Here is an 11572-nt window from a genome sequence, read left to right as displayed (position 1 = left end):
AGAGTATGAGGATGATGAACGTGCATACCGTAACTACATAATATATTTGTATCCTTTAATTTCTTTTGTTCAAATTATTCTCAGCAATATTTTGGTTACTGAGGATTAGTAACTAAATGAGGACGAAATAAGGCTGAGGAACATCGGCAACGATCTCAGCCTGGAAAAAGCACCGAATGGAGGGGGAGGATCTTACCTAAGAAGAGCGGCAAGAGGCGAAGTGGTGGGGTCCCCTTTCAAACCATGGATAGCATGGAAGCTCCGTGGGCGCGCCCAAGGAATCCTCCCAGGGGTCTTATTCTTGAGATCCACTGAGAAACAGAGCATCGATCGGAGTACTACAGTACCCCATAGTATCTAACTACCTGACACAGGGACTACTCCGTACGCAGGGGAAGGAATGTCAGTAGTAACAAAAGTGACAAATCCCCCTCGAGATCGGCATGGACTGGCTCGATCTCATGCCTTACTTCCCGTCTCCGCCTAGAGGAACCGGTTCTTCACTTCAACCAGGAAGATCAGAGACTAACGCTGGCCTAAGGAGTTAGGGACTCCATACGATCGAGTCTACTACCTGTGTATTAGTTACTGCGTAGTTGGGTGTTTGATAGGAAATCTCCCTCGACCCTCATCAAGTGTCGACCCATGCCTGGTTGCCCCACTACTGCAGAGATCTGCCCATCTGACTCGCATAGCTCCTTAGGGTGATTCCAGGGAGGATATCTGTCGCGTCTGGTTGACTGCACGTTACGGCAGTCTTCACCCTTGAAAGACGTGTTTCTGTTCCTACTAGGCACTCCTACCTCCTACCTACACTTCCCTAGGCATTCGGTGTGGTCTATGGAGCCAGTCCAACCCGTCCGACGCCAATTGCTCCTCCATCAGACCCAGTTTTTAAAGATCGAACCATCGCTCGTCCGACTCGGGCGTCATCTTGTCGAAACTGCATCCACTCGTCGACCGACCTGTGTTAAGCCAGATGATCCCAATTTAAGGCTCTGACGCGCCGATCCATTATATTGCACGAGATCTAACACTGACGAACTACTTAGAGTACTTCTTGTCCATTGTGCTCTCGACTTTCTTTTCTTTCTTCTCTTTCTTTGTTTCTTTCCTTCCTTCTCTCTTTTCAATCTTACTCCCTGAATGGTGGAAGTTAAGCTTTAATATTGGTTCCGATTATTGATGATTGATGAGAGAGGTCCATTCACGCTCCCTGTCTGATTCGAGCCCACAAGGACCCTGCGTCTTTGAATAACGACCACCACCCGACTTATCACTTCAAGGCTTTGTTAGAACGATCTTGGAGTCTCCTATTTTTGCAAGGAGCAAAAGAAAGAAAAAGAGAAAGCAGGAAAAAAGAAGAAAAAAAGAAAAAGGGAAAAGGAAAAGAAGAAAAAGGCCCATCCGGACCCATGGCTGCATCCGTTTCCGCCTCCGCCTCCAACCACCTATCGTCCGATCAGCCTCGCTCGGGCGCTTCTTCTTCTGCTTCTGCTCCTGCTCCTGCTGGGCCCCTCAGGCGACTCAGCCAACTGCGTGCTTATACACAAAGTCATTTTCTCTCCTCCTCTTCTTCCTCTTTCTTCCCTTCCTCCACCACCTCTCATCGTCTGTCTCGTCGCAATACCCACTCTACTCGGGGGGTTCGCTCAGCCTCCTCCACTACGGTCACTCCGCCTGCTCCTACACCGGCTCCTGCGACTGGGTCCGAACCTTTGCCTCCATCCTCGGCCACTGTGGGGACTCCTCCCTCCACTACCACTACCACGACGACGACCACGACGACCGCCGCTAACACCACCGAGTCGGCCTCATGCCCCGAATCTGAACAACAACCCACCCTTACTCTGGATAGCTCGGTCCTTTTCTCTAGCGGTCTCGATATCGATTTGGGTTTCCACGCCGATCCCCACCAGTCCTCCTTTTCATCCGCTCTCTTGGCGACTGCGACCGAGCCCGACGACCGCCCGTCGACGCAAGGACGAACGATGGCGCGACAGAGAGGCTCATCTCAACCACCAGAGACCATTCTTGAAGGCGCTACGCCGTCTGCCCCGTCGACCCTCCAACCTGGTCTCCTCGACTCGGCCGATCCTGTCATGACGGAAAATTCTTCCGCCTCACCACGGCCCAAGCAGAAGGCCACAATTCGATTCTACCCCCATCAAGACTCCCATCAGAGCTCGCGACCGTCCCTCCCCTTCATTCCCATCTCGCGGACCCTCCCCTCCGACAGCTGTGTCATCCGCGTCGGCCGCTACTCGGAGCGCGATGGACTCCCCGCCGCCAACCCATCCGAACCGTCTGACGCTCCGGTCGGCTTCAAATCGAAGGTCGTGAGTCGGAAACACTGCGAGTTCTTGTACATGAATGGGCAGTGGCATATCAAGGATGTCGGCAGCTCGTCCGGCACCTTCCTCAATCACATGCGCCTCAGCCAGCCCAACATGGCGTCGAGATTGTATACCATCAAGGATGGAGATATCGTGCAGCTGGGAATCGACTTTCGTGGCGGGGAGGAGATGATCTTCCGATGCGTCCGCATCCGAATCGAATGTAATCGGTCTTGGCAGCAGCAGCCGAACGAGTTCAAGTACGTAGCCGTCCCACGAAAAAAAAAACCCTGCAGATAGTCTACATGCATGCGATGCTAACCGACCTGCAGCAAAAACACGGAAAGCTTGATCCGAAACCTGGGAAAGGGCGAGACCGCCGATTACTCAGGGTGTCGCGAATGCTCCATCTGTCTCGGCTCCGTCCTGGTTCGTTGCCCTCCAAGAGCACTTTTCTGAGGATCTTATTAACATGGACTGCAGAGACCCTATCAATGTCTGTTCATGGCCGCTTGCGCTCACGTATGGCACTACAAATGTGTCAGTCGTCTCATCCATACCCCCGATTACCCCATGTTCCAGTGCCCGAATTGCCGCGCCTACACGGATCTGAGCGCCGAAGTCGACGATTCGAATGACTACGAGGAGGTCGAGCAGAAGCCGACGACGACCCCAGAGGAGAAAAAGGACTCGGGAGAACTGGGAGGAGAACAGCCACCAGCTGAGACCAACTCATCCTCGTCCAATATACCCTCGTCCAACACATCGTCGTCTGGGAGCAATCGCAGCTCGGATGTTCCTCGCCACTCGGAGGACCGCTTTTCGACCAGCCTGCCGATGGAAGCCGGTCTGGCCGCCAACATTGAAAACATGCGTTTCGACCTCCGCGACGAGCCGACAGAAGCGGCGGAGGAGTCGCCTCGTTCTACCGATCCGTCCCTCACCATTTCCACCACCGACCGCAGTGCCAACTCTGACGTCCCCGGATGGCAAGCCATCGCACGGACCCCGAGTGCGGTCCATTGCCAGCAAGCGCACCTGCGTTCTGACACGCCAGTTCGGTCAGATTCGTCGGATGAGAACCCCTTGACCCCCCTGAATGATTCGGGTCCGTTGGCGTTTGATGGTCGGGCTGGCATGTCATGATACAAGCCAGTTGCATCATATATTTTGGGAGGCTTACTGAAGCCTGTGAAGTTTCATTTCTTTGATCTTATTTACATCCTGTCTCTGCATCGCGCTTTCGTTTGTTTGTTCTAGCATCACCATGTCGATCTCACCCCATCTGAATTATACCCCCTTTTGCGACACTGAGATTTTCCGTTTCCTTCACCCCCTCTTGATACGATCGGACGGGTCACCTCCTTGTACCCATGTGACTGACCGTCCCCACTGGAGCAAAGGGGCTGTTTGTTGGAAACATGCATAGCTCTGCGTTTCGGATATGGTGTGGCGTTCCCCTTTTGACATGTATTTACGGCTGGAATCGTTGAAGATATGCAACACAGTTTCTTTGGTGTAAAAATTGCTACGCCATCCGTAGTCTGAGTTCTGGGCAATAGGAATGACTTTTATTATCGGTGTTTTTAAAACCAGCTGCACATCGACGTCATCCCAGTCGATCGCTGCGGAGGACGAGCATACAACATCGACCATAGCGCCCGGTTCCCCGCCCATCATGCTTGGCTTCTGCTGGAACGAGGGGCGATGATTTGCCATAGATGTCGAAATGGTGTAGAGTCGCTTCTTGATCCTCGATGGTTATCGACGCGGCAGTTGGTCAGGGCTGGGCTAGTAAGTTTCTGGCTTGACCGCTCCTTTTCACCTCCACGCGTGGACAATGCTTCCCCGATAAAGAAAACAACACCCCCCAAGGCTCAGGCTTCACCATGCGCCTCAATTTCAGCGAACCCCCGACGCCGACGTTGAGTCGTCAGAACACATCCCTTGTCAACGGCCATCATTATCGCCGGGGCACCCATCCCCACCAACTGTCGACGCGACGGAAGCCTCGAAGGTAGGAGGAATCAATCACCCGGCGGAAGACACGCGCTGATAAATCTCCAGATGGCCGCTGGTCTTCCGGTTCGTCAAAGGCGCTGTCCACGGGCAGATCCTGTTGCCGGTCGTGTTGCATGCGATGTTTACGGCCTTTGTGGTGTGTCTGGATAGATACATTTTCGACACCGTCGGCCTACCAAACAGCATCGTATGTTACTTCTCTCACAGCCAAGTCTAGTTCTACAAACTAACCGACAAAAGATTCCCTCGCTCTCAATCGTCGTCGGTCTCATGCTCGTCTTCCGCAACCAGACCTCCTACAACCGGTTCTGGGATGGCCGCAACGGCATGAACACCGTCAACACCTGCATCCGCAACCTGGTGCGCACGATCGCCACCAACGCCTACAGCCCGCGGGCCGCGCCGTCGCCCGCAGAGAAAGAGGACATCGAGCGCACCTTGCGCATCCTCATGGCCATCCCGTTCGCCGTCAAGAACCACCTTCGCGCCGAATGGGGCGCCGCCTGGGCGTTTGGCAGCGACGTCGGCGAGGACGGCGTCGCCGCCTACAACCCGGACTACGCGAGCCTGCTGCCTGTCGGCTTGGAGGGCCACGAGGACGAGGGGCTCGGGCTGCCGTTTCAGTTGACCTTTTTCGTGGACGGGTTCATCAAGCGCGGCGAGCAGCGCGGGTGGTTCAATGCGCCGGGGGCGAGTCAGATGCAGGCCCAGCTGAATACCCTGATGGACGCGTATGGGAAGATGGAGACGATCAAGTTGACGCCTATCCCTGTGGCGCATCTGTGAGTTCCCTCTCTTCTTCCTCGACATGTCGTGCGACAGCTGTGATCTATCCATTCGTCCTCTCCGCGAACTTCCCCCGGTCAATAGCTGATAGATAACTCACAGAATCCATCAAAAACAAGTCCTCGCGCTGTACGGCTGCGTCCTGCCCTTCGGCATGGTCGACGACCTGGGCTGGTGGACCGTGCCGATTGTGAGCCTGGTCATTTTCACGCTGTACGGCATCGAGGGCATCGGGTCGCAGCTGGAGGACCCGTTCGGCTACGACCGCAACGACATCAAAATGGACGCGATTGTCGGCGACGCTAAAACGGAGCTCGGCGTCGTGTTGTCGGAATGGCGGAAGACGATCGTCTCGGGGGAGTTGGGGGCGCAAGGGGAGCAGCTTGTTCCGCCGGTCACCGCGCCGAACAACCCGAGTCCTGGACTGGACGATGCATATGCGCCGCCGGAGATGTTTCTCAAGATGCGGCCGCGGACAGTGCGGTAGATGTCTGGGTTTACTTCGTATATATTGCGCGTGTACTCGGTATATATGTCAGAAATTCTCCTGATATGGGATGGTGGAGCTGCTCTAACCGATATTACCTCCACCCGCAATGACATATCCAACACCTCGCTTAACGTATCACCAACCCGCCGGGATCCTACCATCCCAGCGGCGATCTTCAGGGGCCGCCCCGAAGCGGTAAGGATGCCCAGAATGGAGGTCGATAGTGTCAAACCCGCGATAAGGACTGCCTACCAAATTCTCCCGCGCAGTGGGCTCGTGTGCATCGTTACTTGTTCCTGTCGTAGTCTGCTCTGCCTATGCAAGACATTGTCTGCGAGAGTAGACTACTCCGTAAGGTAGATATAGCACAGCCATGCCCCGGTCCAGTCCACTCTCACTCCTACTGTTTTATATCCCCCCATACTCTTAATTTTTAATAATACGCCACGATGCAGTTCTCCTTCGTCGTCCTCCTCGTCTCCTTCCTCCTCTTCCCTTTTATCAGCGCCCACTCGCTGGTGCCCAGGGCAAACATCAACAACTGCCGCCACCTGGACCGCCTCAACCACACCGTTAACCGCGTGTCCCCGCTCCTCGAGAAGCTCCTCCATGAGCAGAACGCCAAGCATGCACACACGCACAGTCACGCACACGGCAACGCCACCACCGCCGCCGAGAAGCGCGACATGGGCGACCTGATCCAGAAGATCCAGGCGTTCCAGGGCCTGCTGGGCCAGTCGCAGGACAAGATCTCGTCGAAGATGCTGAGCTGCCAGGAGCCGGCGGTGAGCGCGCGCGACCTGCGTCTGCGCGTGGCGGCTAACAAGACCGTGGCGGAGGACGACACGGACACGGATTCGGATTCCGACTCGGACGACGAGGATGACGGGGTGTGCTCGCTTGAGGACGTGCTCGAGAGCCTTGTGGATACGCTTGAGTGTCTCCTGTCGTTTACGTTTTCGCTGTTGGGCGGTGTCCTGGATCTGGTCACCGATTTGTTGGGTGGGATTCTGCATTTGGTTGGGTCGTTGCTGGATCTGGATTAAGCGTCTAGATCGGACTGTGATAGACCGGCGGTGTTGGCGGTTTGGTGTTTAGACGGTGATTGATTATACCAGCTGATGTAAACGTTGCAATGAATGCATAAAGTCAATGTTACACCGGAGTCTCGAGTGTAAGCACACTGTCCAAGATGGTATCAGGCGTAGCATAGGAGAGGACCTTAGACACGGCGGCAAGATCACTGCCATACTGCAGACTGCGATCGTCTTCCGGCTTTGCCACGACGATCCGATGGCGAAAGGCTTTCTTTGCGGCCAGCGCCACGATCGACGGGGTGAGGTAGTCGATGCCGTGTAGTGCCGCGAGGAGTCTGCAGAGTAAGCCGAGTGTCTTTGCGCTGTTGTGCGATGATACTTACTTCGAGAGTTGCTTGAACTGTACGTTAGATCGCGTGGAGATTCCACCCGCCACAGCCCGACTGAGCCGGAGAAACACTACAATGTCCTGCTGGTACCGGAGGACGTCTGCGCCTGCAGTGACGGACTCGCTGGCTTGGTGTAGCTTGTCCAGGAGCTGCGTCTGTCAGCCACTGTTGAATAGAATTGGAGAGACACGTACCGTTCGGTCAATGAAGGGACGACCCTTCTTCGGGTTCCGGACGACGGAAGACGCGGACCCCTGATCGGAAAGCCAGTCGTTGCTGTCTTCCAGGTAGACATAGTCGTCGTGGGTGTCGTGAAAGTGGGAGAGGATGAGATGGTCATTCTGCTAGGGTTAGGATCGGGGTATCTAGGTATCGAAGAGATCATACCAGATGAGGGTTCAGTTTTGGGCTGTCGTCTGCGGCTTTTCGCACAGTCAAAGGCAGGAAGAGGAAGTTTTCCGGCCCTTCGAGAACCGTTTCTTGTGTTTTGAGTCTCTTTGTGCGCATTAACTATGGATGTTAGTATTGCGCTTGGTACATAGAGGGGTCGCTTACCTCCAACGCATGGAGCTGGATGTTCTCGTCGGCACGGTTGAAATTCTTAGCTATCACCACATTGACGATCTGTTCGGTGGCTCTTCTGGGCCAGCGCGCACCCGACGGGATGATCTCACGGCAGAAATCATCGAATGATACGGCTGTCGAGAAGTCAAGGATTGAATTAGAGAGCCCAAATGTGCTCGAGCAGATCTGCCACGATCTTGTTAGTCCCGTCAAAGTAAATATCTGATCGGCAGCCTACCAAGGATAGCTCTTTAGCAACGTCATGAATGTTCGCGTCGGTGGTGTCAATCCGACAGTGCTCGCCGACCGCAAGACAGACAAAAAGAGCCACTTCCAGATCGGACAGCTCCACGGCCAAGCTGTTGAGGTTCCCGGAGTCTTCCATGCTCGCGAGGATTCATCGTGAAGCCGGGAATGTAAATATGTTGTCTGCAATTGATAGCGGCAGTCACGGGAATACCCCGATGTGGCCATACACCGCCGCAACCCAAGCGGGTTTAGCGCCGGCGGAGACCCCAAGTGAGCAGCCGCAACGGGAGCTTCCCCGATCATTCATCTTGGGGATATTACTCTGGCCTGCTTGTCGCATATCCCCTTCCATGGGAGCAGTTTCATAAATGGCGCCGTCAAATCCATTAGCAAATTGGGAGAGGCTAGGCGATAGCTTCTACCGCAAGGTGTCCATCTACGACGCCGTCTTCGACCAGGATGTCGAGTTAGAGAACTACATCGTGGCGGGTGCTCCGTATGGCGGCGCTCTTGGTATGGACCATGACTGAATCATTCCTTCGCGCATTACTGACTGGTGTGTCCAGCTTTGCATCGGGATGAAAGCAAGCCGTACCGGTTTCGGGACGCGCAGACCGCTCGATCGAGCATTGATATCTACTCCTGTTCAGGCAAACATATCAACCGGATTCAAGTGGGTTAACTGTTCCTTCACATACTCCCCCTTTACTAATGCATCTCAGTGCGAACATGGGGCGATTCGTGGCCTTGGCTGGTCCGACAAGGAGGAGCTCCTGTTGATCACGGAAGACGGAACCGTCAGACGCTACTTTGGCCTGCACGGCGACTTCACCTCCTTCTCACTGGGAAATGTACGACGGTTCCCATGAATTGTTTTGACCTGTACTAACTCTCTCAGGGAGCCGAGGAATACGGTGTCAGAGCCTGTCGATTCTGGAATGCGGGCTTTGTTGCCCTTCTCTCCAACAACCAGCTAATCGCAGTGTCTAACTACGATGAGCCACGCCCGAAACTTCTGGCCCCTTGTCCAGAAGGCGAAGTCTCATCCTGGTCACTCATCCCTCCGGCTTACACGCTATCTCGCTCGGTTGAGGTTCTCCTCGCTGTTGACCAGACCATATATCTGATTGACCCGACGGAAGCCGAAGACAAAGTCCTGCAGAATGGCCCCTTCAAGCATGCGAGTGTGTCTCCCACCGGAAGATTTGTAGCCCTCATCACTGCAGAGGGAAAGGTATGGGTAGTCAGCAGCGACTTCCAGAGCAAGTACAGCGAATACGACCCTGAGTCCCGGGTCACTCCCCGATCGGTTGAGTGGTGCGGAGACGACGCCGTGGTTATTGCTTGGGAAGATGAGGTCCATCTCATTGGTCCTAACGGTGTTGCTGCAAGGTGTGTACATAACCTCCCTTCCCTGAGTGCAACTTACTCAAACGATCTAGGTACTATTATGACGGCGCAGTGCATGTGATACCCGAGTTTGATGGCGTACGGCTGCTCACGAATGATACCTGCGAGTTTCTGCACAAAGTGACAGGTCAGTCCCCGCGACTCCATCCCACACAAACACTGCTAAAGACAAGAAGATGTCACGGAAGCCATATTTCGTCTCGGGTCTACTTCCCCGGCTTCGGTACTATTAGATTCAATCGACCTGTTGGAGAAGAAATCACCAAAAGCGGATGAAAATATCCAGCGCATTCGATCAAGCTTACCCGAGGCTGTGGACATGTGTGTCAAAGCAGCAGGCCATGAATTCGACCCCTACTGGCAAAAGCGACTGTTGAAAGCAGCATCTTTCGGAAAGTCGGTTTTGGAATTGTATAACAGCGACGATTTCGTGGAAATGACCGAAAAACTCCGGGTATTGAAGGCCGTGAGGGACTATCAAATCGGGCTCCCGATATCCTACGAACAGTACATGCGACTAACACCCGAGAAACTGATCGAACGTCTGGTGAACAGACATGAGTATTTGCTGGCCATCAGGATCTCGGAATACCTCCAAATTCCCGCCGATAGGATCTACGTGCACTGGGCGAGCCAGAAGGTCAAAGTTTCCACGGTCGACGATGAAGCTGTTTGCAAGTTGATTGTTCAGCGGTTAGAAGGGAAACCGGGCATATCGTTTGAGTTGATAGCTCAGGCTGCATACGACGAGGGCCGCTCTCACCTAGCCACTCAACTGCTGAATCACGAACCAAGAGCAGGAAAACAAGTGCCTTTACTTCTGAACATGGAAGAGGACGAGATCGCCCTGGATAAAGCCATCGAAAGCGGTGACAATGACCTAGTCAACTACGTTCTTCTACATCTGAAGAGCAAGGTGCCTCTTGCCAGCTTCTTCCGGATGATCAATACCCGCCCTATGGCGTCTGCCCTGGTGGAAACGACTGCCCGAGGAGAGGATACTGAGTTGCTTAAAGATCTATACTATCAGGATGATCGCCCGATTGATGGATCGAATGTACTTGTGGCGGAGGCTCTCAACGAAACTGATATATCCCGCAAAATCGAGAAGCTTCATTTGGCATCTCGCCTGCTAGCCGACTCTAAAGATCCTACGGTCGTCTTACAACAAAAACTACTCTCCGAGTCGTCTCAGCTGCTGAAGGTTCAAGAAGGCTTGGACAAGGATCTTTCTGATCGAACTGAATTCCTCGGGTTAAGCCTGAATGAGACCGTCTACAGGCTTATCAGAGCCGGCTACGGAAAAAGAGCACAGAAGATCCAGAGCGAGTTCAAGATGCCCGAGAAGACATATTGGTGGCTTAGACTAAGAGCCTTGGTCGCTAAGCGTGACTGGGGCGAACTGGAGGAAATCGGGAGAAACAAGAAATCGCCCATCGGATGGGAAGTGAGTAAATCTTATCCCTCATATACCTGCACCTGCTCACGCCATGATAGCCTTTCTATAATGAGATATTGGGCGCCGGAAACACAAAGCTCGCATCGGTCTTCGTTCCGAAATGCACCAGCCTGCCAGTTGAGGAGAAGGTCGAGATGTGGGTGAAATGCGGAATGATCGCAAAAGCTGGAGAAGAAGCCTTCCGGGCAAAGGATGTGAATACCCTCGAGCTCCTCCGCACAAGAGCCTCGGGTCTAGCCGCTACTGAGATCGAACGAATGATCAACCAGCTCAGGCCAAGGAAATAGTCGACGCCGCAGCGGGTATTTCCTTTCGACATTGGTGTCACTTTCAGCTAATATCGTCGTCCACATCAATATCGGCATGTTGGTCCTGAACAGGATTCTGAGCTACAGCTGCCGGCTGTGCTTTTTTGTTGGCAGATGGGGCGGCTCCAGTATCGTCAATCATAGCGTCGTCATCATCGGCTTCGTCATTGAGATTCTGGAACATAGTTTTCGCCGACTTGCGATTCAAATCTTCCCACTCAGCCTAGAGTAATCGATGTCAGAATCAGACTCTCGGTATACAGGAAAGTCATTATGCCATACCCTCCGCGCTTTCACGGTTTTTCCTCGATTAAGGCTTTTCGATACTTTGATCTCCATCTGGTCCAAAACAGCCTCCGCTCGCTCCATGCCCTTCTGCTGTCGGAGTTTCTGAGCTCTTGTCTTGGCCTTGGGCTTAGAACTTTTCTTCATCACCCCGGCATTGGCGCGGTCGGCCAGGACTGAATCCCTCTGTCGTGGTTCTTCGACTCGCGGGGCTGAAGCGAGAGACTTGTCGAGATC

General features: G+C 53.8%; 5 protein-coding genes across 5 annotated transcripts; 4 read left to right on the top strand and 1 right to left on the bottom strand.

Moving 5' to 3' along the window:
- Positions 1–1415: 1415 nt before the first annotated feature.
- ATEG_06152 (FHA domain protein) lies at positions 1416–3482 on the top strand (the record flags this gene model as incomplete). Its single annotated transcript, XM_001215330.1, has 3 exons — positions 1416–2596; positions 2669–2765; positions 2820–3482. The coding sequence occupies 3 exons, from the start codon at positions 1416–1418 to the stop codon at positions 3480–3482; spliced, it is 1941 nt and encodes a 646-aa protein (XP_001215330.1).
- Positions 3483–4225: 743 nt separating this feature from the next.
- Positions 4226–5631, top strand: ATEG_06151 (bestrophin family protein; the record flags this gene model as incomplete). Its single annotated transcript, XM_001215329.1, has 4 exons — positions 4226–4353; positions 4404–4545; positions 4599–5140; positions 5247–5631. The coding sequence occupies 4 exons, from the start codon at positions 4226–4228 to the stop codon at positions 5629–5631; spliced, it is 1197 nt and encodes a 398-aa protein (XP_001215329.1).
- A 689-nt stretch (positions 5632–6320) lies between these two features.
- Positions 6321–6680, top strand: ATEG_06150 (uncharacterized protein; the record flags this gene model as incomplete). Its single annotated transcript, XM_001215328.1, has 1 exon — positions 6321–6680. The coding sequence occupies one exon, from the start codon at positions 6321–6323 to the stop codon at positions 6678–6680; it is 360 nt and encodes a 119-aa protein (XP_001215328.1).
- A 370-nt stretch (positions 6681–7050) lies between these two features.
- ATEG_06149 (uncharacterized protein) lies at positions 7051–8009 on the bottom strand (the record flags this gene model as incomplete). Its single annotated transcript, XM_001215327.1, has 5 exons — positions 7051–7209; positions 7255–7401; positions 7448–7570; positions 7616–7810; positions 7863–8009. The coding sequence occupies 5 exons, from the start codon at positions 8007–8009 to the stop codon at positions 7051–7053; spliced, it is 771 nt and encodes a 256-aa protein (XP_001215327.1).
- Positions 8010–8241: 232 nt separating this feature from the next.
- Positions 8242–11029, top strand: vp16 (tethering complex subunit VPS16; the record flags this gene model as incomplete). Its single annotated transcript, XM_001215326.1, has 7 exons — positions 8242–8386; positions 8440–8546; positions 8596–8724; positions 8772–9265; positions 9316–9410; positions 9517–10730; positions 10781–11029. 7 exons carry the CDS (start codon positions 8242–8244, stop codon positions 11027–11029), a joined length of 2433 nt encoding a protein of 810 aa, XP_001215326.1.
- Positions 11030–11572: the final 543 nt, after the last annotated feature.

This window comes from Aspergillus terreus, genomic scaffold, assembly GCF_000149615.1.
Source record: "Aspergillus terreus NIH2624 scaffold_8 genomic scaffold, whole genome shotgun sequence".
Classification (NCBI taxonomy): Eukaryota; Fungi; Ascomycota; class Eurotiomycetes; order Eurotiales; family Aspergillaceae; genus Aspergillus; species Aspergillus terreus.
This window is presented reverse-complemented; position numbering and strand designations above follow the sequence as displayed.